The sequence below is a fragment of the Lissotriton helveticus genome, chromosome 3_2, assembly GCF_964261635.1.
Source record: "Lissotriton helveticus chromosome 3_2, aLisHel1.1, whole genome shotgun sequence".
Lineage (NCBI taxonomy): Eukaryota > Metazoa > Chordata > Amphibia > Caudata > Salamandridae > Lissotriton > Lissotriton helveticus.
This window is the reverse complement of record NC_136062.1, coordinates 276,045,822-276,071,889: the sequence shown is the minus strand read 5'-3', so window position 1 is coordinate 276,071,889 and position 26,068 is coordinate 276,045,822. Positions and strand designations below refer to the sequence as shown.

Here is a 26,068-nt window from a genome sequence, read left to right as displayed (position 1 = left end):
CCTGGACTGGCTTCCCATCAGGGAGAGAGTTCAAGTTCAAAAGTTCAAAAATTTGTATAGCGCGCTACTCACCCAGAGGGTCTCAAGGCGCTTGAGGGGGGGGGGTACTTTACTTATCGAATATCCAAGTTTTTAGTTGCTTTCTGAAGGAGAGGTGGTTCTGTGTAAGGCGGAGGTGGGTGGGGAGAGAATTCCAGGTTTTGGCCGCTAAGTAGGAGAAGGATCTTCCCCCCATGGTGGATCTATGGATGCGCGGAATTGCGGCGAGGGCTTGATTGGACGAACGTAGTTGGCGGGTGGGGGTGTAAAAGGACAGGCGCGTGTTGAGGCATTTGGGTCCTAGGTCGTAGAGAGCTTTGTGTGCGTGGGTGAGGAGACGGAACGTTATTCTCTTGTTGACGGGGAGCAAGTGGGGGTCTTTCAGGTGTCCAGAAATGTGAGCTTGGCGGGGGATGTCTAGTATGAGTCTGGCTGAGGCGTTTTGGATGCGTTGGAGTTTTTTCTGTATTTTGGCTGCGGTTCCGGCGTAAAGGGTGTTTCCGTAATCCAGTCTGCTTGTGACCAGTGCGTGGGTGACCGTTTTTCTTGTTTCGGTGGGGATCCAACGGAAGATTTTTTTGAGCATGCGTAAGATGTTGAAGCATGATGATGAGACGGCGTTGACTTGTCTGGTCAACGAGAGGGAGGAGTCCAGGATGAAGCCTAGGTTACGTGCGTGGTCCGTTGGTGTGGGTGCGGTTCCCAGGGCCGGTGGCCACCATGAGTCGTCCCAGGCAGAGGGGGATGAGCCTAAGATGAGGACTTCCGTTTTGTCCGACTTCAGTTTTAAACGGCTGTTTTTCATCCCTCGGCTACATCTTTCATTCCTTCGTGTAAGTTGGTTTTGGCGGTGTTTGGGTCTTTGGTGAGGGAGAGGATCAGCTGGGTGTCGTATGCGTAGGAGATGATGTTTAGGTTGTGTTGGCGCGCGATGGATGCGAGGGGACTCATGTATACGTTGAAGAGGGTGGGACTGAGTGATAATCCTTGTGGTACACGGCAGATGACTTCGGTAGCCTCCGATCTAAAAGGTGGGAGGCGGACTCTCTGGGTTCTTCCGGTGAGGAATGAGATGATCCAGTTCAATGCTTTTCCTTGTATTCCGAAGTTGCTGAGGCGTTGTATGAGAGTGCTATGACAGACTGTGTCGAAGGCTGCGGAGAGGTCAAGTAGGATGAGGACAACTGTTTCTCCGTTGTCCAGTAATGTTCCAATGTCGTCTGTTGCTGCGAGGAGGGCGGTTTCGGTGCTGTGTTTGGCTCGGAAGCCGGACTGTGATGGGTCGAGGGATTTGTTGGATTCGAGGAAGGCGGCGAGCTGACTGTTGACGGCTTTCTCAATGACTTTGGCAGGGAATGGGAGGAGCGAGATGGGGCGGTAGTTCTTAAGTTCAGTGGGGTCTACTGTGGGTTTCTTCAGAAGGGCGCTGAGTTCGGCATGTTTCCAGCTTTCCGGGAAGGTAGCGGAGTTGAGGGAGCAGTTGATGACGTCTCATAGATGGGGTGCGATAATGGAGTCTACTTTGTTGAAAATGTGGTGGGGACATGGGTCGGTTGGCGATCCTGAGTGGATGGAGTTCATCAGGCGGATGGTGTCATCAGTGGTGATTGGGTTCCAGGCGCAAAGGTTGTTAGAGGGGGTTTTGGTTCAGAGGTGGGTGGAGTAGACTGGTCTACGGACTGGTTTTCAAAGCTGTTATGTATGTTGGCGATTTTGTTGTGGAAGAATGAGGCTAGGGAGTTGCAGAGGTCTTGGGAGGGAGTGATGTCATTGGTGCCGGCGGTGGGGTTGGTAAATTCTTTGACGATGTTGAATAGTTCCTTGCTGTTGTGGGCGTTGTTGTCAAGTCGATCCTTGAGTGCTGATTTCTTGGTGGATCTGATTAGTTGGTTGTGTTTGCGGGTGGCGTTCTTGAAGGTGGTCAGGTTGTCAGTGGTAGGGTTTTTTCTCCAGGCTTTCTCGAGGGTGCGACAGAACTTCTTGGATTTCTTAAGGTCATCGTTGAACCAGGGGGCTTTTTTGCTATCTTGCTTGATTTGATGGTTTTTCAAGGGTGCTAGTTCGTCGGCGCTGTGGGTGATCCCTTGTGTGAGGTTGGTGGCTGCTTGGTTTGGGTCCGATGGTTTGGCAGGAGGGTTTTGGTGAAGCGATGTGAAGAGCTGGTCGGTGGTAATTTTGTTCCAGTTTCTTTGGGGAATTGGTTGTGGGAGGTTGTGGGTCGTGGTCTTTTTGTAGTTGAAGTGAACGCAGCTGTGGTCCGTCCAATGGAGAGCTGTGGTGTGGGTGAAGGAGATGTGTTTGCTGGAGGTGAAGATTGGGTCGAGTGTGTGTCCGGCATAGTGGGTGGGGGTGTCAACGAGTTGTTTGAGTCCGAGGTTGACCAGGTTGTCCAGATGGGTGGAGGTGTTGCTGTCGTTTTTCTTTTCCAAGTGGAAGTTGAGGTCTCTCAGTAGAATGTAGTCCTCGGAGGGGAGGGCGTGTGGGCTGATGAAGTCAGTGATGTCTTCGCTGAATTGTGTACGGGGTCCTGGTGGCCTGTAGATGAGGGTGCCTCTGAGTGTGGTCTTGGGGTCGGTGTGGATCTGGAAGTGAAGGTGTTCGGCAGTAGCGAGGTTATCATCTGAACTGGTCGTGATGTGGATGGTGTTCTTATGGACGATGGCGATGCCTCCTCCTGTTTGGTTGGTGCGGTCCTTTCGGATGATCTTTTAGCCGTCCGGGATGGCTATGGCGATGTCGGGAGCTGATGAGGTGTTCATCCAGGTTTCTGTAAGGAAGGCGACGTCCGCGATGTAGTGTCGAGTAGGTTCCAAAGGTCAATGGCGTGTCTGTGGACCGAACGGGTGTTGAGCAGGATGCATTTCAGGTGGTTAGTGTCGGAGCTCTGATTGGAGTTAGTGGATTTGGTCTTGGTCCTGATGCAGTCGAACTTGCAGGAGCGGCAGTTGAAGGGTCCATGGGTGTGACCTGGGGCGGCTTGGTAGCAGTTTGGGAGTCGTCCGGGATTAAGTGCTGAGAGGGTTGCGGCATCGTACATTATGCGGGTGGAGTGGATTTTGCGGGGACCAGGGGGTCTGGCGCTGGGCGCGGTCCAGGCGCGGACGGGCGTAGACGGGCTTACCTTTGGCGCGCCTTCGGCGTCCATGGGGCACGACCGCTGCACGTGAACGCTGCGCGCAAAAGCATCTGTCATAAGTGGTTAGTGGAGGGGGGAGGGGCGAGGGAGGAGCAGCTGGGAGGCGGGAGCGGGGTGGAGAGCCGGGCTGGGAGGCACAACAACAAACAAACAAAGAGAGTGAAGTTCAAGGCCATGTGTGTGAGTCATTGGATTTTACAGAAGAAGGGGCCTTCGTATTTGCATGACCTTCTCACTCCTTATGTACCGACCACACTGTTAAGATCTAGTGGGAAAGAAAAGGTGAACATCCCCAAATTAATGAGATCCAGGATGGGCGGCCGCTCTTTTCGGGATCTGGCGGCCCAGATGTGGAATACTCTTCCTCAGAGTCTCCGGCTGGAGTGTTCTGAATCCATTTTTCGGAAAGGTCTGAAGACCTATTTGTTTCCTGTGGTTTAATTTGCTCTGATACCAGGTTCTTGGGGATGCTGCTCTCTTTTTAGCTGTTACCTCAGCGCGGGGACACACTGGTTCAGTGTAACCAGGCGCTTTATAAATGGAACTATTATTATTATTTATTATTTATTATATATCCTCCATTGAGGGTGAATGAAGCCACTCTGTAGCTTCAATAGCCATTTACTGATTGTGTGATATGAGATGTACAGAGACACTGCCTATTTTAAAGCCAAGCAAGATGGTGCCAAACTCAGAGCCTGGTCGAAGCCTGCAGATTTGAAAATCAATAAATAAGAATACATATGCTGAGTATCAGAAACAGATGTTGGTACCTCAGGGCTGAAGGCGTTTCCCTCTGCTGAGAAATTCATCCATTGCTCTTGAATTTGCTTTCCAGTTTTGGGAAGTATAGCTGGAGCCCTCTGAATCGGGAACATATTAGAGAGAGCTTCACCCTTTGGTTTGTTGTGGTTGAATAACGTTGAAAAATTCTGTGCAATTTCATCATATTCACTTTTGTCAGGATACTGTCAAAATAAAACAAAAGAAAATATGTAGTCAGTTCCTGTTGTGACATAATATAGTCATTTTTTATTGCCATTTTTGGATGTGCCAAGTTAAAGCGTTATTTGATTGACAGGAGCAGTGTGGATCCCCCAACTATTTTGTTGCTCCTCAATTGAACCTGTCCAGAAAATTGATTCAACATTCAATAGCAATTCACTGACTAATATAAAGCACATTAGGCTTTACAATGGAGACTGGACAAATAATATACTGAAAATCATGATGGTTTATTGAAATATTAAAGGTATTACCCAAGGCAAAATAAATAGAGTTAGTCAATTAGTCAACAGCAAGATAAACAGAATAAAATTAAGGAAATATTTTAGCAGAGACAAATACAGTTCAGCTCTAAGAAATGAACTGAAGTTATAAATCAAAGGGCAGACTGACAGTGGAGTCACCTCCTAAAAGTCAAGCGAGAGTTAGCCCACAACCCTTCAGAAGAGCGTTTCTTTTATAATGCAAAATACAATGAAATCTATAAAATCCATAGATTAATACAACTATATTAGAATAACACAGATTGGATCAATTATGTTAATGGAAAACAATACAATTCTAAAATTGCATGATTTAGCACTATCTCACAGATTCACACAAGGCGGTTCTCATACCCAGACACCTAAATTGTTAATAGAGTATTTGTACATCAAGGACAAGTTCTCATGCAAAACCATTGTGGTCCCATTAGGTAAGGCATTGAACTTTTGATTTAAGAAAAAACACATTATCCTGTGCCTGGGAATGTGGCATTACATCTCAAACACTGTATGCAAGGTTACTGGTGCATGAGTCATCTGTGTGCAGAGTGAGACAGAAATGAAAAGATGGAAATGTACTTAAAGATGGCTGCAAGCAACGTTTGCTTTTTTGAATTTGAGTCCTACTTTGACTAATGTTAGCATGAGCACAATTCGCTCAACAATGTGTCTTCATTACAATTGTGTTAATTTTCTTTTGTCGTGTTAAGGTTACTATGCAGAAAATAATTTAAAAAACTCTGCACCACATTCCAAGAGAGACCATGGTAGGGGAGGGAGTATCATGAAACTAAGGACCCTCTTTGGACCAAAATTAATGATCCGACCTGCAGACAAGGTCCGCTTTTCATGCATAGCAGTTAAGTTGTCATGCATATGCTACTCTTTTGTGCAGTCTGGTGATGTCAGAAGCTTCCCGCCTTTGGAACCACATCCCCTGTGGACCTTAAAGGGCCCTTATATGCCAATGTCAAGAAATATATTCCCACCTGTAAGCTTTGAATGTAGGGAGTCTGCAATACAGAAGGCACTTTATAGGTTTTGACTGCACAGCGCTTGCTTGAGAAATTTATTGTTTTTAATACTAAGTTAAAAGGGACTTTCATCCTGCCTACTTTCTTTTCTGGCTTCTCATTGATTCCTATGCGTTCCACTTAACTTTCCTCAATTTCTATTGCCTGTAGCATATTTTCCTGCATTTTTCAATGCTTGTCCCTCCTCTGCTTCTCTTATCAGTTCAGTTCAGTTAGTTTTTATTTCGACAATTAAAAATCATCATAAAAATACATAATATCAATACATTTTAACAATACGCCTAAAATATCATTAAACTACATTTCTGAACTTTACAATAGTATTTTAAAATACAGTTAAATAATATTAGATAAAATTAACCCCCAGCAGCGGGACATGTGAATCAGAAGTAGAGGTGGGCATTAGTTTAAATTCACAGTTAGATCAGTTTCTTGTGTTTCTCAGTCTAACCGCTACTTTTAAAAAACTTGAGATGGCACACAAAGTGTACATATCACTTGCTTTCTGTAGGAATAGCAGGGCAGCTTTCGCGTGACGTAATTTCTGTTTTCTCAGGATATTAACCAAGAATCGGCGCCTAGGCAATTGATAAAATGAACATAAAAGTACAAAATGAAGGGTGTCCTGCGGAGACCTATTGTCGCAGCCGCAGGCACCCTTCTGCTCAATCGTTATGGTAAAACCAATAGGATAAGCTAAAATGTTAGGTAAAAGATTGAGCCTAAAACGAAACATTAAAAATCTCGCATGTTGGTTATGCATCAAGAACAAATAAGGTTCCATGCCTACCCCATTGGCTACTAGGCCATATGCCATTACTGTCGTTTTGGCCTTTGCCGCATTAGCTCTGCATGTTTCAGACTTTTCTAGAAGCAAATTCTTTATAGTAAATTTACAATTAATCGTAATTTGCGACACGTCAAAGAACAAGTGTGACTGATCAATGTCTATCAGAGTATTTTTAACGTATCTTAGCCAGGGGATTTGCATCGCGTTGTCCCTTTGCAGGCAGTCTTTGAGAATTTCCCTTGTTAATTCAGCCTCAGGGTTAGTCCATATTCTGATCCAGGCCGTGATTGGCTTAATCTTCACTTGATCCGAAATGTATTGGATCCCCAGTTCTGAGTGGGCAATATCAGCGGCAGTGGAGGGGGGGGCTTTAAGAATTCTCCGAAGAAACTTATCTTCTTCGATTTGCAGTTTTTTCGCATCCCTGAATCCCCACACCTCTGCACCATATAGTGCCTTTGGCATTGTGACTGATCTGTACAGGGTCATTATTTGTTCAGGGCACCACCGACCCAGTCTGTGCGCAAAACCTAGGATTGCTCCATTTGAAGACACCAATTTAGAACAATGTTCGACCAATAGGGGTTTAAAATGCATATCGCCATCCAACAAGAGGCCCAGATAGGGAAAGGTATTCGCTATTTCCAACTTGTGTGTCCCAATTTTAAACATAGGCTTCTTGGTTGGTTTCTTGCCGGCCATCATGACAAATGTTTTTTTTAGATTTACAGACAAATCCAGGTCGGCCAAAAACTTCACAAACCCATTCACCAGATGTTGTAGGCTGTTCGGTGTACGGGCCAGGAGGACCGCGTCGTCCGCATATAACAGTACTGGAATCTGGCGCGGTCCTACTCTCGGGCAGTCCAGGGCAAGGGAGGTGAGGTTGCTTTCCAGGTCATTGATATATAATGAGAAAAGAAAAGGTGCAAGGATACATCCTTGCCTTACGCCCTTTGAACAGGGGAATGGTTCAGTTCGCCCCCCCTCGGAGCTGTTACGGACCCTAGCCGAGGTGTTCCAATGGAGCTCCTTTAAGATATTTATGAGCTCCACCTCCATTCCCATGTTATACATCATAGCCCATAGTTTATTTCTGTTGACATTGTCAAAAGCGGCAGCCAGATCCATAAATCCCATATATATCGTGCCGCTGCTAGCTTTCGTGTATTTGGCCGTTAAGAGATACAGATTCAAACACTGATCACTAGTAGATCTGCCCATTCTAAAGCCGTACTGTGTCTCCGCTATGGTGCGATGTTCCTCTGTCCAGTCCGTTAGTCGATTTAAAATCACACGCCCTAGTATTTTCGCAGAGACATCAATTAAAGAGATCGGTCTGTAACATTTAGGATCTTCTCTGCTCCCTTTCTTGAAAATGGGCACAATCAGAGCGGTGGACCAAGAACGTGGAAGGCCTGACCTAATGGCTGCATTAAGGGCCATTGTTAAAATTGGTGCCCAGAGATCTATGTTACTTTTGTAAAGGTCTGGGGGTGTACCATCGGGTCCTGGTGCTTTATTGGGGGTAAGACCTTGGATCGCCGTTTTTAGCTCTTCCACTGTAAAGGTTACTTCTGCGCTCCTGCCTCCCTCCCATTCTCCCTCCTGCATACCCGTGTTAGTGTTGTTATACAGGCCCTCAAAGTGCGTAACCCAATCATCTGGGAGGATTGTAGACGTAATGGCTGGTGCTGTATTGTCGTGGAAACAAGGTCTATTCACAATTCTCCAGAATTCCGAATAATCCCTGTTTTCACCTGCCTCTCTTAAAACTGCCCAGACTTGTGCCTGCAGTGCTGCTTTCCTTGCCCTAACACAAGACTTGTAAATTTGCCTACAGTTGGCTACTAGTGCCGTGTTCCTTGGTTTAGATTTGAGGGCTTTTTTTTAATTCCTCAATGCCTTAGAACAGGTGGTGTCAAACCAACGTGGGTGGTTCATTTTTGGCTTGGCAGAATCTTTCACTTCCAGTAGTTTATCTGCTAATTTTGTTAGGGCTTCAAACGCTGCTACTACCTCTGTGGCTTCTATTTGGGGGTTCAGGCATTGATCTACATATTTCTCCCCTTTTTGGACTAAGGCTTTATAAAATTCCTGAGGGTTTATTTTTGACCATTTTAAACGCCTCCCCTGGTCTACCGGCTGCAACCTACGCTCCATTTTTTTAATCTTTCTCCTGCAGCCCATGTACCTTAGTTCTAACACTAGTGGGTTGTGATCACTAAAGGGGCTCCACTTTGTAATAGCCTTTGTAATGCGGGGTGTCGCAAAAGCTGATATGAATATATAATCAATTATTGATGAACACCCTCTCCCCTTACATGTAGAGACAAGCGTACCCCCCTTCTCCTGTCCTGCCATATCAATAGTGTGGACTAATGCATGAGTCTCTATTATTGTAGATAGGCTTGTACCTTCCTGGGTGTGCTCAAAGTGCGGCCCCTTTTGTAATGGGAAAGCATCCCAGTCTGGTAGTATAGTGGGAAGGTTTGGGCAGAGGTGAGAGTTAAAATCACCCATCAGAAGTATTATTGGGGTCCCCCCATCTTTTCTCTGGTCAACCTTTTCGCTTAATCTATTGTTTAGCTCTGATATAGCAGCGTTCTCCCCTTGTGAGGACCCTGGATTATAGATGTTAAAGAGTTCTAATTTCAGTCCTCTACTTTGGAGTGTTACTAACTGCAGGGTATGTGACGCCTATAATGGCACTACCCATTTCCCTTCTATGGTTAGGTGAACATAGACAGATAAACCTCCTTTCGCTATCCCTGCTCTACTTTCCTGTGCTGGGACAGCAAAGCACTTATAACCCTCTAGCTGGTACAATGCCGGGTTCAATGCCCATGTCTCTTGAAAGGCGAGTATCTGATAGCCTTCAAGTTCCTTCCTCCATTCTGGATTTTCAAACTTAGCGGCTAGCCCTGCTACGTTCCAGGATATAATGTTTATCTTTCCCTCCTTCTCTTCTTCTTCAATGGGGACCTGGGGCAGTGGCTTACGCTTGATCACTTGACTGTTCCTTTCCCCATTTTTTCCTCTATCCATAGGTGGGGAACAATGTATCTCCCTAGAAAGGGAGCAATCTACTTCAATGGGTGGGGTGCAATCTCTCTCCCTATCTTTGGAAGGTTCTGTAGCTAGCATTCCTTGTCCCTTGCTAACCTCACTCGCTGCCGGATCCTTATTCGGGGCCCTGCTCCTCATAACCAGTTCAGTCTTAGCTAGTCATTCATTGTTGTCTAAGGTCAGTAAGGGGCTAAATCTATTGGTCCACTGAGGGGGTGGCTGATGTTGGTAATACTGGGTCGTGAGATCATTGTGCCTAACCCAATGGTCATCTACTATTCTGCCTCTGGTACCCTGCTTGGGGTTTGGGGGGTATGTATCAAATATTCTAGGGTAAAAGTAGCCTAAAGGCATTGTCCTAATTATGCTTGTGGAGTTTCTATTTTGATTTACTAGAATGTATTGCACTAAGTTTGGGTTTTTGAAGTTTGCAATAATGCAATTACCTTCTCTATCTTTTCTCCTCCTTCCTACCCAACTTACCCTTCTTACATTTAGAATTTCCCCCTGTTCACCCCCCTGCAGTGGTCTATGAATATTTAGCCAATTGACAATCTTGCCTTTTAGTTCCATCTGCGATTCTCTCTGTCCTATTCTAAGTTCAGGAACCCCCGTGAATATAACTAAAAAAGGACTAGCTTCTGGCGGTAGGTTTACATATGGCAAGTGAGCTTGGTGTCTATCATACTGCTCAATACCAGGTTGCGGGTCAAACTGTTTGGAGCTAACAGATAATCCTCTATTCGGGTGTCCAGAGTCTCCCTGTCCCGGTCCTTTAGTATTTTCCCTAGTTCCCTGGTGTTTCATACTGCCTTCCTGCCCCCAATTAACAGTAGGCGTTGGCTCGGGATGCACCTCAACGATGCTGCATTGTTCATTACTCACACAATTGTTGTTAGCTAGGCGAGTTAGTTGGGGTGGAGCAGCAGTTTCAGTGTTAACATACCCTTGTTGATTGACAGGTTGTGCCTCCTTGATCTTACCCTGCTTAAATATTTCATGCGCTATTTTATCCAGTCTACTGGTCAGTGGTTTGATTTGGCTTATGATAAAGGTTTCTAAATGCTTTTGGAGATCTAAAATTATCTCATTCACCCATCCCGGAGGTATACAACGGCCTCTCGTTTCTGTTATATAAACATCTTCTCCCCTATCTCCTGGTTTTTCACTCCTTGTGGATTTCTTCTAGTTTTGTGTTTGCGGGTATTTCCGCCCCCCTTTTCTGCTTCTTTTGTTAGATCTTACAGTTTCCCCTGCCTTCCTCAGGGGTTCATCTTCTATCGCTATCTGGGCACATGGGACGTCATTGATGGAGTCATTCTGGGTATCGTTTGGAGACGACAAACTACCGTTAGCATCCTCAGTTGGCGTGGGCGAGAGCGGCACAGTGGTTAGTGTCATAGATATACGTCTTTCAGTCCGTTCTATCTCACCCGCCACCTTTTGCAGCATTAAATCTATTGCAGTTGGGGTATTTTTATGGGGTGCCGTGATAGTAGTCAGTGTTCCTAGCTTTTTTGCTGTCTGTGGTGTGTCTGGTTTACTTTTAGTAGAACGAGTTTTAGGTTTTGTAGCCATGATATTTGTATGGTTTTTTTTTTTTACTGTTCGTTCCTCTTCGGACCCAGACGCCTTAATCCGCTTTGGTGTAATACTATTCAGCTCCCTTGTGGGCTTTTAATAGGCACACTTTCGTATCGTTCACTAATTAATACCCCAATGAATTAGAGGCCGGAGCAATAGTACCTTATCATGCCGCCAAGATTTGTTGCCCGTCCCGTCCCTGGTCGTCCCCAGACGGCCACAGACGGCCCGCCCTCTGCCCGGGCTCAGCCCGGCGTCGCCCGCGCGCGTCCCGCAACGCGGAAGGAGCGTTCTGTTTTTGTAGCGCCTCCGGGCGCGCACCGTCAGGCAGCAGGAAGTGGGCGCAAGTGGGCGCAAGGCTCCCTGGTAGCTGTGGTCTCCAGCCGCAGGCCGCGAGATGGAGCTTTGCGGCGCGGCGAAACCACAGCGTTAGGAGCCCAGGAGTCACGAGCGCCTGTCCAGCAGGTAGGAGTTATTACAGCAAATGCCCGTGAATGCCAGTTTCCCTCCACCGAAATACTGTTAACATCAGCTTTGGTGGAACTATATTTTTATAAAGTTTTGCCTTTTACTCTTGCAGCAAATTTATGTAACAATTTATCACCCAGAAAGATTAAGTGCAGAGAATCACAGGATGTTGCGCGAAGCTGCCGAGACTCGGACCGGGATCCTCAGCTCTTTAGTCAGTAGCTCTGGCCGCTGTGCCACATCCTCTTCACTCCCATGTTATCTGTCAGCGAGCTGTTTCCTTCTGTCAGACAATGATTTATGAAAACAGCTCTTTATTCATTACACAGGCAAAATCAATGTATTACCAATGCTTGTTTCTGTAGCAACACTGCTATAGGAGAGGACAGATTTCAAGATTTCATGAAGGCTGAGTTCAATCTGGATTGCCCTAGTGCAAATGTATCACTATGGCACTTGAAGGAGCGTAAGTCATTTTAAAAATCAAGGGGCATATTTATAAACCCCTTGTACCACCAGTGCATCACTTTTAATATGGGAAAATGTGAAGCGCCAGCAGAGCAAGGAGCTTGTAAATAAGCCTCCAGCAGTCCATTTTGAGCATGTGCCAATTCTCTGAATTAGTACATGCATAAAATTATTTGTTCCACAGTATACATTATGATGTTGGGAGCCTGAGTGAGCAGGACGCCCAGGCACAGCACCTCATAGGGGCCCCCGTACACTAGTAAAGCTGGGGATCATGCATGGATGACCCTCATGAGAGCCTTGTATACCCTTTTATTAACACCATGCATCACAGGATGCATCCAGCTGCTGCATGTGCTAAAAAGAGGTAAGATGGTATGTCCCTTTTGTGTCACTCATGCCCAACACTACATGTATGTTTTTTTAACTATCTGCACTACTCAAACTGATTGTTTTGGGGAATCTAACCATATCTGCCAATTACACTTCATAATAGTTGCACTTTAATTAAATAAAATATGGATAAAAAAGTGACCCCCATAACTTAAATTATGCATAACATCCCATTTAAGAAACAATATGCATTTAGCAGCTACCATTCAAATAGATATTTACTAGCAATTAATAATTCTTATTCGAGTTAAAACCCAGAAAACTCATTTTAGCATGCTGTACAAAGGAAGTTCCCACAGTCGTTCTCACAATAGTTTGATTGAAATATATTTGTTAGACCTGGCATCCTTGCCTTGGTGTTCCCCTAACTTTTTGCCTTTAGAACTTCTGTTTTTGCTGACTCTGTTTTTGCTGGCCTTAGGAGTCTGCAATTTACCACTGCTAACCAGTGCTAACGGGCTTGTGCTTCTCCTTAAAACATGTTCAATTGGCTTGTGCCTAACTGACATATTTAGTTTACTTGTAAGTCCCTGACAAACTAACACTACATGTAGACAGGGCCTGTAAATTAAATGCTACTAGTACGCCTGCAAGACTGATTGTGCACGCACTTAAGCAGCACTTTAAACATGACCCAGGCGTGCCATTGCAGCCTGTATGTGGACAGTATTAAACTGCCAATTCCAACTGACTAAGTAAACTTTTTGCAAGGCCCAAACCTTCCTTTTTATTAATATATATAAGTCATTCCTAGTGTAGGCCGTGGACAGACCAGAGGGTAGGGTGCAATGTATTTAAAAAGTAGACATGTACTTTTAAGTTTTACATGTCCTGGTAGCAAAAAACTAGTATGTTTTGTTTTTCACTACTGCAAGGCCTACCTCTCCCATTGGATAACAGTGAAGTTATCGTATTACCTTTTATAAATGTAATTTTCAAATGGGAATAGGTGTCTCTGAAATTGTGATGAAAAATCCTAGCTGATGGTGAAGTCAGATTTTAAATTACAAAGTTGACAATGACACATTAGAAAGTTGACATTTTCTTGCCTTAGCCGTTTGGTACCTGCAGCCTGCCTCTGGGTCACATGACTGGATGTAGTTGACAGTTGGGCTTTGTGCATTCATGTGAGACAGAGACACACTATGGGAGCTTAGGTGTGACTGGATGGGTCATCACTGGCAGGAAGACCGGGAAGATTGGACCCAGCCCCATTTACACTTGAATAGACTGTGTCCTGTCTCCACACAAAGGGCTGCATACCTCCTGTAGTTAGTCTGGAGCCAGGGCCATGAAGGCAGGACACCTGTGCACTTCAAAGGCATGTCTCTAGAAGCTTCTCCCCACATCAGAGGCACAACTATAAATACTGGACCTCAGACACCAACTCTCCAGTAAACTTCTATATCTGTGGATACTCTGCCAGGAAGAATGACTACTGTGCTGCTGAAACAACTGCCACCCTGCTCTACTGCTGCTGTGAAAGACTGCTTGTCTGCTGTGCTGACCTGCTGCCTCGTGCCTGGGTGAGAAGGACTGGACCGGCTTCTATTGAATCCAGAATCCAGAGTTACTCCAAGGGTTGGATGGCTGCTTCCTGCTCTGTAGCCTCAGGGACACATCAGGCTTCCATTAACCTTACACCTACACCTGGACTCTGCCACGTGTAAGTCTACTATGCCAACCAGTGTGTAAACCCAGTCCTGGACCCTTGGAAGTGGGCTAAAGGTGCTCTGCCAGTCTCTGTGAATCTAGCGAACTGACTTATCTCCTCTGCTGTGTGGCACAAACCCGAGTTGAACTGATGTATTGCTGCTGCTTGGGTTGGACCTGTTGCACAGACCTGCATCACAGCCCATCAGAACCGCCACTGCGAGATGCATCCTTGGCTCAGGCACTCGCATCCCTCGTCGACTGGCAGTCTCGACGACGATGCCAGAATGTATTTATGGAGGCAGCTATATATTTTTGTAAGGTCACAAGGGGATATGAATTTGGTTTATTCTAGCTAAATATTCAGTTAATTCTATATTATTCTGTTATATCCATTGATTTATGCAACAGAGCTCAGTGCCCTCCTCTCAAGTGACATTGTAGAATTCCAAGCTTATTGATCGTGGGTGACATGTCCCTTCTATAGAAACAGACAAGGAGTCTGGTGCACGAACGCATTTACTGGTCTCAAACCTGCAGAACAGCAAATCACAGGCTTTGTGACCACGAAATGTGTTTTTTGAATGTACTAACTTAATCTAACGATTTGGTAACAGGCTACTAAATCAATAAATGGTATGAGGAAACCATACAGAATTGCTATTTGGAATGGGTGTGTTTAGGGTGTCTTTTCCAAATAGTAATTCTCATTGGGATGTATTAATGTTTTGCAACTGAAATTTGGTTGCAAAACATTAATATTTTATCAACACCTAAAAGGAGTTGGTAATCTATTCATAAACAAGAAGGGCCCACAAGAAAAATACGTTTTTTAAGAGTAGACAGTAGTCTCGTGGACCACTACTTGGTCTTAAGAAAAGTTTGTAAGAAAAACGGGATGCATTAAAAAGAGAAATTGCTTTATTTAAAAGCAATAACAGACATGACCCCCGCACAGCTATTGGTAGTTTTGGAATGCACAAGCCCTGTCGGATTCTGAATTTGCATAGGTGGTCCCAAGATTAATGGGAATTGCTAAGGAAATACCACACGCTATAACCTACCCTAACCCTATCCCAGGGTGGGAATGGTAGACCGATTCCCACCCTGAAATTTCACGAATTTTAAACTAGTAACATCTAAAGCTGGGAAGGTACTGATGTTGCCACATTCTTTATCATTCCTAATACTGACACAAACACCAATTCTAAAGTGGGAAGTACATAGTCCTGGGTGCCCCAGTAGAAGAAAGAAGCTTGGCTGTCTAAGTCTACATTTCTTAGATAGCCTTTTGCGATATCCACAGCTTAGAAAAGTCATTGCATGGCTCTCACAAAGCACTGGGTTCCTGATTTGCTCAAGCAGATTTTTTATGCCAATTCTGTGTTACAGGACATCTAACCTGGGCTTCTATTGGAATTCTATAACGCATATTAGCAAGCATATTATCGCCGTTTTAGCGGCAGTTTCCTGAATCTAAATCGGCGATCATTTTAACGAGGTTCTTGCTAATATGCCCCTCAGTTACTTGAAAATAAAGCTTCAAGATGCATTCCTGGATTTTCCCTAACATCTGCATTAGAAATGCTGAAAATTAAGAGGGCATGATGGATGCTTGTTAGAAGAGCGCCTCTGATCTCCTTCACAAACCTTTGAATACCAACACAATGCCAGGAGACCCTATTAAAAAAAGTGGTGATTAGTGGACTGTTGCAACATAAATTGTGCGGTACAGCTTCCCATGAAGCTTGCTGCATCCTAGCACACTGTCTGATCATGCTTAGCTTGTCCCAGTGACCTGGGTATTTCTAAACCAAAACTTGGATACTAACAGTGGAGGCAATGGGTGGAGCTGCGTCTGTGATAGTGATAAATGAGTGTAAGATCCTCTCTGTTTCACTTCCATCCAAGTGGCAAGTCAAGTCTTCTTCTTCACAGTCTTTACCAAAGGAGCGGATAGTCCTCATATGGTAAGGAGCGTCACGAGGAAGGCTGAATGAGGAGGTAATTTCCTGATTACTTACCAGTAGCCTCCATTACTCCTAGTGATAAATGTGTGAAACATCCTCTCCGTTTCACTTCCACTAGGCAGAATTAAATTAAAGATGAACAAATCCTACATTCCACACCACGAAATGTAGGAGCTTCAGCAGATTTAGAGTGTAGAGAGGAGAAGAATAGAACCTGTCTCACCCATCCCTTAGAAAGAACCTAACACTGGATTACCATTCCAACCTCTCAGTACGGAGCACCGTTGGGCATCATAAGGCTCCATTTTAATCTGAAATTGGAGATGGAGCCTCAAGGATCTGAGTGTGAGAAAGAGGAACCCTGATATGTGTATGCAGCAGCTCGGGTTGGTGAGGAGCGCCTTGACAAAGAGAATGTCACCGATACGTATTGAGCAACATTCTGGCATTTTAGCATCACCTACAAGTACTGTTCATCAGCAGTGCATTCACAACCTCCCCTGCCACAGTAAACATCCACAAGGCAAACTGAACAGCCGGTGAATATGTAAGTGATGTCAATGGCTAATGATCAGCCACTGGCATACTGGGCATGACAAATTCACACAGAGGAACTCCTGCTATACATATCAATGCATCCTGAGCAGCCCCTGACATCTGGAGCATCACCAATGTGTTCTGCTCTGGCATACTAAAGATTAACAATGTAGACTGAGCAGCGGCCTTCACATAACAAGCTTTCCAGATGCATACTGAGCAGCTCCTGGCATACAGAGCAGCCCCTTGCCTAGTGAGCATCACCAATATATAATGAGCAGCCCTTGGAATGGCAAGTCAATCCATGGACATTTTTAGCATATCCAATGTCACCAAGGCAAATTAAGAAACAGAGAGGCCCACTGAGTGGCATCATGTGCACTAACATGTACACTGGCATAATAAGCAATACTAGTTGCATAGGGCCCGATTCACAGAACTAACTTAAGACAAAATCCTAAACTTACAACAATTTTGCTATTCACAGAAGGCACTTACTCCTTTTGGTATTCACAGAAGGCACTTACTCATTTCGGTATTCACAGAAGTTAGGAGTCCTAACTTTAGGACTCCTAAATGCATTCTGTGAATACCGAAAGTCTTAAAGTTAGGATTTTTCTCAATTTAGTAGTTGTAAAGTTAGGAGTCCTAACGTTACTACTCCTAAACTGAGAGAAATACTAACTTTAAGACTTTCGGTATTCACAGAAGGCATTTAGGAATCCTAAAGTTAGGACTCCTAACTTCTGTGAATACAGAAATGAGTAAGTGCCTTCTGTGAATACCAAAATGAGTAAGTGCTTTATGTTAATACCATAATGGTAGTAATTTTAGAATTTTGTCTTAAGTTAGTTCTGTGAATCGGGCCCATATAGAGCTGCCTCCTTGGTAAGTTTAACACCACCACTTGCATGTCGAAGACTTAAAAATTATGAGGCCAATTTACGAGAATGTCGTGCAGTATCACTGCGTGACATGGAAAGTGAAGAAATGTGCCATATTTAAGATAATACTGTGCATTCCTGCCTTTTCCCTGCACTGGCGCCCTTTTGGCAGTCTAGCGCCAACACAGGGTGCCTGCGTCGCATGCAGGATTGTTTTTGTTTAGAAAGGGACAACGTCCTGCACAAACACAATCCTGAGAGGCATTTTCCTCTTTCTATGTGTGCTGCAGAATGCAGAATGCATAGAAAGAGGAAATAACAGGGTGTAAGCCTCACCTGAGAAGGCGTTTCTTTCTGGCGCATTACCAGGTCTACCAGTTCTGGTAAATCTGGGAATGTGTCAAAAGCATGGGAGTTGTTTGGGAACACCCACGCAACGCCCATGAAACGCCTTCCGAGGGAAGAGTAAGGCAACGCAGCTATTTGTGCTCCGGTGCCTTCCTCCATATTATGGAGCCACTCAGAGCCAAGCAAGGTACTGCTTCATCCCCTTTGGTTTTTCATTGTTCGCCCTAAGTTGGCAGGGTGTGCTCAGGCGTGAGTCCCTTGCTCACTTTGCCACTGAATTCAAGCAAGCCGGGCTGAAGACGGCTGGAATGCCAGAAACCGGTCCTAGGATGCTTGATTCCGGTCCAGGGAAGACATGGCTTGGCAGTTCGGGCTGGACTGTTCCCATGAGGCACAGGGTCAGGCTGATTTGCATATGGCCATGTCTGAACTGGGGTGGCAGAGTGGGCTAAAGAACGGTGATGGATCAAACCCAGATCAGTTGACTGGGGGTGAGTGTTTGTATTGTCAACGCTCCGTCCATCATCCCCTTTGGTTTTTCACTGCTTCATAAATCACATGTGAGGTTGGCATTGCTGTAGTACCACGTCTCATGCCGCAAGAGCGACACAAACTGGCTCATAAATAGGACCCACATTTATTTTTTATATGAGAAACAATAGAACCAACCATTGATAACTACAAAACGACATTAATTGGCATTTCAACCGTCTCTTGTAACTGTGCAAGCTGTCAATCAACTCAAATACATTTCTCATAATGTATGTACCTGAGAGCAGCAGGTTGTGAGTAGTTCTCCAAAAGGTTCAATTTGTGAAGTCTTGTAGTAGTTGATGAGTGCGGCAAGGCTCTTGTGTGCACAAGTGTCTCCTGAAACAATGTAATGTCCGTTTCGTAATTGGTTGATGACAAAGTGGCGGCACCTGTCTTTGCCCCTGGAAGAGAAGTAAATAATTGGTCAGTTTTAACTGAGATGAACTGCACACTTTCTCGGAATAATTTTCACCTTATTAGAAATTCTGCCCACTGAAAGATAGTGATTGCTTTACATCACATCCGACCTAGAAAGGGTTTGAGCCACTGACTGCCCTTGCATCACGGATTTAGAAAGTATCTCCTACACTGGGATTCCTCTTCAGCTTTCTCATGATGCTCTAGCATAAACTATTCTTGGCACCAAGAAGATTCCGCAGAAAGTCAAGCATGAATGAAGCAGAAGATATCACCGCTGAACATTGGGCATGGCTGAAGAAATCTGTGTTTCTATATTTCAAAGGAAGGTTTTTGGAAATATACATTATTTGATCCCTGGAAAGCATTTGTTTCTGACAATAATGTCCGTCATCCAGAAGGGTAGCTCATCGATGTAAATTTTTTCTTTGGACCATGCAAATCAAAATTGAAATTTTTTGAGTGACTGTCCAAATGTAGACCGTGATAGGTATACTAATTTTGTACTACTATTGTAAGAAACAGTAATAATTATGGGTGCTAATATGACTTCAGCAGTCGGTACAAAACTGTATAACATTTGAAGGTAGACTAGATTCGAGTATTAGTAGGAAAGGGACATCCATTGAGGGGTCCAGGTGATCTGTGCAGGAAGGGGCGAAGCAGACACATGCCTCAGGGGCTTGTCACTAAATAAATCAAAGCAAAGGTTTGAAATAGGTGTTGACTCCTGTGACCCCCGACCGCCCACCTCACCCCCACCAATAGTAATCCCTCTCGACTTGTCAAAACATATGTAACTTACATTTTGTTGATAGTGCAGTGGAAGAGGCCAGTGAGGATGAAATAGTTGGGCTGCAATAATGTGGTGCTCTCATTACATAGCGCATTAGATGGTGATTTGTTGTATGGAGCCAGAAGAAGGGAAACAGGAGACCCCTACCTGTATCTCGACTGACCAGGCAGGGATGATCCCCCCTCAGAACTTAGATGCATATATAGAACAAGCACAAATCCTGCCTCTCTATGGGCAGACACAGAGGGGCAAGCAATGAGGACAGCCCCTTCCTTACCGCAGCAGTACAAGGGTGCCAAAGATGAACAGATGAAATGGGCTTGAGGTGGTCGAGAAAGGATAGAAATAGGTGCAGGGAAGAACACTTTTAAAGTAAGAGGGCAAGCAAGTGTTCAAGGTGTTCAGAAAGAGAAAAGGAGAAGTAGAAAAGCAAGTGAGCATGCATGGAAGGTGGCAGATGGGAAGGGGAACAAGGAAGACATGAGAACGCTGATGTCAGAGTGGGCTTTCTTTTCGATCCATCGTACAGGTGGAGCACCTCGTCGCTGTTCAATTCACGTCTTTCCCTCAGCATCACAATCTGGGCTCTGGGTGATGCCTCCTTTCCTTCCTTCCTCTTCCATACCCTTGGTGAGGTGGAGCTCCACTGCAACGGTGGCAAGATGCAATGTATCTCTTTTTGCTGGGACCAGGGGGGATGTATAAAGTGAGCCAGAGAGACAAACAGTGGCCCCAGAAGGATCTTTCCTATAGTAAACGGAATTTCACTGCAGTGGTGGAAAGGCTAATAGGTGTCCTGCACCCACTTACAGAAATTTCCTATGGTGCAAAGCTAGTGTTTGCTCCCTCCACAAGCCCTTTTACTGGATTCCCAAGGCCACAACTGAGACCATGGGCAGTGTACTGGGCCACTCCTGCTCACCTGTACATGGGCCCTGTCGAAGCCCCAACAACTCTCACCAGGCAAACCATAACACACAAGGGGATAGTTACAATAAAATGTCAGAGCGCAGTGTTGCTCCAAAATTGGTAACATCGTGTTCCCAAAAATTTGAAACGCAGGACTCCACTGTATTTACAAAAATACGGCACACCCTTGCATTTCCTCTAGCACTAGCTCTTAATAAGCTGCCTAGCGCTAGCGCAGGCACCCTTGTGCCATGTTGCAAGGATGCATGCCCTGCAGGGGCGATGTTCATGTGCAGGAAGGTGTCCTTTCCTCCATCTTGAAAGGCGATTTGCTGTTTCTATGTGTGCTGCAGAAGACAGCACACATAGAAAGAGCAAAATTAATGATTTCTTCTCGTATCGACATCCTAAGACGGGTTTTATCTGGCCTTAGTTTTTAGCACTGCTTGTAAATATGGGGCAGCGTCAAATAGCAATGTTTGCTGCGGTGGAACACCCGCTGCAACACCCATTGCATGCCCCGTTCACGCTTAGTGAAGTGTGAAAAGGCGCCTTATTTATAAGGTGGCATTAAGCCACATTAAGTGGCTTAACACCGCTTTCTAAATAAGAGAAGGGGATATCGTCACCAGACTGTCACTAATAGTGACGTTCTAGTGGGACATCACCTTGTGACTGCCCCATTGTGATCAACCAAAGATCCCTCTAGCAGATGTACTAGTCCACTGAGTGACCAGACCTGCCATGAAAGGCAATCCACAGGGGACTGATGGTGGGGTTCTGGCCAATAGAGATGGTGTTATGCCTGGGACTTTTTATTTGTAAAGAAAAAGGTTTTCTTAGATCCCTGCAGAAGTGCAACGGAATTATTATGGTTTACCGAATACCAAGACTTTGTAGGCCAGATTCCTCATCATGCCTATTTCTTTCCCCCACCATGCACTTACTGCCTATTTATTTTACTCTAGCAGGTTTTTATCCTCCTTTTCCCTCTTTGTAATTTTTTCCTATCATTCTATTTCTCCCTTTTCCTCATTCTCCCTTCTCTGTCACTCTCTTGCTTTACATCAAAGTCTGATGATCAGTGTGTATTTAGAAATGAAAGAGTGCCACGGCCTTAAACTCTGCTCAGAAGCACGCAGCCAGTGTAATTAAAAGTCAGTGCCCTGAATAACACAGCCGTGCAGCCTTCAATTCACCTTAGGCCTCTTTATTCCACTACCAGACAATCCCTGTCCCTTTATCTCAGTCTTGCAGATTCCTGCTTTCTCCCTTTGTGACGTTTTTCCGTCTTTCTCTTCCTCCACAACTGCTTTATGTGTTACTCCTTCTCTTGCAAATGATAGATGCCTGATGCAAAAAATAAGTTAGATGGGTTGCCAGGTCTGCATATATTTTTTCAGGATTGGTGTAACATGAGCTGCTTTCCAAAGTTGTGGAATAGAGGCTAGAGTCAGAGGCTGGTTGCACAAAGCTGTGATAACTGGTGCAAGAAGGGAGGAGAGAGTGGTAGTGATATCAGAGGGGCAGAGATCAGAGGGCGCACCGGATTTTGCTTTAACCAGTGGGTCATGCATCTGGGATTTAGAGATAGGCTCAAATCTTTCCAATATAACAGATGTAATCGTTTGAGGTGGTTCAGTGGTTTTGGACATATTCTGGTGCATTAGCCACTTAATGTAAACTACTGTAGATATTGTTGATTTTAGTTTGATTGTGGCAGGCTAAGGTGTCACAAAGTAATTGTGAAGCAAGAACGGCAGCAGAGCAGGCTTGACGTTTAGCAAAGTCGTTTAGGATTTTATATAGCTCCTTCGAGGAATTGCCTGCTTGCTCTGTCTTTTTGACAATGATATGCCTTCAAGCTAATCTTTTTGTACAGTGGCAGTTATAAGGAGCTGATTTATATGTGTGCTTAGCTCTATTTGATTTAGAAGCTCTCCATTACATTCTAGTCTCTTGCAACTTTTTTGTCGTTTTTCAATTCGGCTGCGTACCACGAAGCGTTGGGTCTGCACATTTTAGCATGAAGTTGCTTTTGGAGGACAAAAATGTCAAATGCATATGAAAAGGTGTCATGAAATTGAGCTAACGCTAAATTTATGTTCTGAAATTATCTAGGACGGGGGCGGGAAAAAGCAAGATAGAATGTTTCCAAAGTAAGCTTTTTCCATGTTCTCGCACGAATGAGCTTCTGAGCTGTTGGTTTGGCCTACGTGATCATGGTGGGAATCTGAAAACTAGAATCAGAAAATGGTTGGTCCAGGTTAGGGGAAGTGAAGTGTCAGCTTGAAGAGACCTGAAAGTGGAAAAAATGAGATCCGGCATGGAAGGACGCAGATGGGCTTGCCCTTGGCGCGCTTGTGGCGGGTTTGTACCAGGCTTTTGTTTTATGTTGATGATGGAATGAGCAGCTAGACCTCTCCCTTCCAAAAAAATGGCGGCCGCCACGGTAAAGCCGCATCAAGCCAATCAGCAAATCAGCCAATCAGCAACATCTACTCTGAGCTCCCACCGCTCAGTCGGCAAAGCTGCATCGGACCGGGTAGCTCAGAAAATAGGAGTTAGACATGGGAGGTAAGTAAAAGAACTGCCATAGGCACAATCCTCCCCCCCATATCACTCTACAGTACTTGCCAGTTCAGAAGTTCCTGCCGACATAAACACACACAGCCCTACAAGTATACTAGGAAAAAATAGAGTAGCAAAGCCAGAAATACGTGCAAAATAAAATAATAATGCAGATAGTTAAAAATAGGTAACATGCAGTCTAATTAAAATGGCTGCCTCTGACCTGTCTGACCGTTGTGCGTCGGAGCCAGGCTTGTGTTTTATGTTGATGATGGAATGAGTGGAATAAACAGCTAGACTGCTGCAATCCAGTAAATGGCAGCCGTTGGGGTAAAGCTGCGTCAAACCAATCAGCCAATCAGCAAAATCTACCTGAGTGCAATATGCAGCCAGACTGAAACAGCAAATGTCCCTTTATTCTTGCACCTCCCAGGGCGGCATCCCGGTCTCTGTGTTACAAGAATCATACAATCAGTAGACAAGCTGGGGCCACAGGTGGTGGTTTCTTGGACAGTGACCTGTTGGCACTCTCAAAAATGAAACAGGGGGACACACCCTCCTCATCCATCTATGAGCGGATCCAGTGCTCCAACAAAGTCTCTGGGCTGGAGCCTTCGGGCCCATCCGGGAACCTAATAAAGCAGAGGGTATTTCACCAGGCCATGTTTCCGCCATCCTCTGCACACTCTTGTTGTATCTTGGAGGTGTGGGAGATGTGGGATACCTCTGAGGTAAGGCCACGCAGTGTCCTCCAGCTCTGATAGCCTCCTTTCTGCTACGGTCAATCAGGCAATAGTTTTGCGGAGATCCTATTTGTGCAAGGCCACTTCTATGCCAGCTTCCCCAATTTTTGTTTTCAGTGCTGCTTTGCAGCCATGAATGGCCTGCAGGATAACTGATGTGTTGTCTCTAGTTGGTGGGGCCATAGCTCTCTGTTCACCATTTGGCTTTCCTTTTACTCCCCCAACCGTCACTGTATACTTTTCCATCTTAGCCTGGGCCTGCGGGGCCCTGTCGCGGCCCATCCTGCTTGTTCCAGGAGCTCTGTCATTCTGTAAACTGTGTGGGGGCGGAGGCGTAAAAAGACCTAGGGTACTCTTCCACTCAGATGCTCTCGGCAGGCCATCATCAGTGCCAGGAGGGGGAGTTCAACCCGCCTGCACCAGTACGGCCAACCCGAGCAGCACGAGAAGTTGGTCCCCAGCATATAGTCTGCATCCTCACTGTCCATAGGTCCGTCCCTAGCCTCCAGTGACACTTCTGGGAGGTCCTCCGTGAGTACAGATCAGGGCTTGTGTTATGCCCAACCCTGGCATCAGGCACCCGGCACCAACTCCTCCGCTTGCCCTAATGTCGGGACGGCTGGGCGGTTAGAGAAACAGCAAGCTCTTCCCTCTCCTGACTCACCCCCATGCCCAGATAGGCATACAGAGTATTTGAAACTAGCCAGGCCCCTCTGTTGCATCGTCTTGTCATCCGATAGCCAAGCCCAGTGCGGTTCCTCCACCCCAGGAGTCCCTGGGCCGACAGGTCCTATCCTCTATATCCTCGTCACTTCTCTGCTCCAGGTTCAGGCTTCATAAAGGGTCAGTTGGGCCTCTGCCTCTCACAGTGCTGCTTGTGCTCCCCCCTCAGTCTATGCTGGGCCGAGCGCTCGAGTATCGGTGCCACCTCCATTGCCGTTTGCTAGGCTTGCCAGGGCTCACTCTTCAGTCCAGGTTCACCATCTTGTGATGCCAAATCCCTCCGGTGTTGGGGCCTGAGACTCATCCACCTGTCGGGCCGACGTGCTATAGGCCCTTCAGGGACCTCCTGCGCCCCCTCGATTGGCCTCCATGGGGGCAAGCGCACAAGTGCGGGTGCGCTCGCGACTGGCGCGTACTAGGCTTGCTGCAACTCACTTCTCAGTCCTAGCCTGCTTCCTTGGATCTGGGGGCCCTCCGGCTTCATGGTTTAGGACTCGCTCACTCTGAAGACTGCCTAAATTAAGCCTTTTAGGGACCTCCTTCACAGTTGGTGAGCTTGTCAGACCCACGCAGAGCAATTGGGGCACACCAGCACCTGATATGATGGTCCCTCTGTGGTGTCGGTTGGGAGCTCGCTAGAGAACATCCCCCATGTTGGCTGTCTAGGCCATGCCCTTCATTTGATCAAGATTATGACAGGCTCTCAAACCAGGGTAGGCAAAGTAAAAAGTGTTCCCATTATGATTAAAGAGAGTATGAAACAAAAGATAGAGGAGTTGAAGTAGAATCGGATCATACAGGAGGTTGAGGCTACTCAATGTCGTGCTCCCGTTGTTATAGCACATAAGGCTAGTGGGGAATCAAGACTATGAATCGATCTAAGAGGGCTTAATAAGTGTGTAGTGGTGGATCATTATCCTTTGCCTAACATTAGGGAAATGTTGTGTTCCTTAGGTGATATTAATCACTTTTTCTTTCTAGCTCAAACATCAGCGTATCACCAGGTAAAGTTGCATCCTCTGTCACAGAAGCTTATCGCTTACATTACACCATTCGTTGTCCGTGTTTCAGAAAGTGGTGGAACAAGTTTTGGAAGGTATCAATTAGTAAAAGTTTATCAAGACGATGTTTTAATTTATGGTATATGTTTAGAAGAACATGATAAGAGATTACCGGAAGTGTCTGAAGGAAAGTGGTTTTACCTTGAAGCTGGAAAAGTGTACGTTCAATGTTCCTGAAATAGAATATTTAAGAGATATGATTATGGAACATGGTATTCAACCATAAAGCGAACATGTGGATGCCATGACTCTTGATGCCATTGGAGACATCTTAAATAGATCCAGTAATAATGCCCATCATGATTTCATCTTGCAGTGTCTCAAAATTGTTTTGCATGAGAATTTTTATTTATTTGATGGAACCCTATACCATTACTTTGTAACTCTGTTACTATGGCGCACTTTAGCCGTAAAGCTACAGGAATGGGACTTAATGTGAAGCGCTTAATTCTCAGCGCTCCCTATCACATGTAACAGTTGTTACCTGCATCACTCTGGGATCTACTTGGCTAGGGGTTCAAGCATAGCGACATTGTGGGAAAATGGCACCACCAGACATGTTTATGACCTCATGGAGTGACAGCCAGCACTCACAGAGGTCAGGGACAAAGCCTGCTCTGGGCAGAGGTGTGTCACACCTCCTCCAGGTCACAATGGCCTTCCAGGGCAGGAA

General features: G+C 45.5%; 1 protein-coding gene across 1 annotated transcript in view; it reads right to left on the bottom strand.

Moving 5' to 3' along the window:
- Positions 1 to 26,068, bottom strand: part of SH2D7 (SH2 domain containing 7) — a 310,055-nt gene that overhangs the window by 144,817 nt on the left and 139,170 nt on the right. Inside the window, exons 3-4 of the mRNA XM_078684639.1 lie at positions 18,411 to 18,576; positions 3,949 to 4,143 (exon numbers count right to left, since the gene is read on the bottom strand). Of these exons, the coding sequence (XP_078540765.1) occupies positions 3,949 to 4,143; positions 18,411 to 18,576 (361 nt within the window). The remainder of the gene's footprint in view (positions 1 to 3,948; positions 4,144 to 18,410; positions 18,577 to 26,068) is intronic.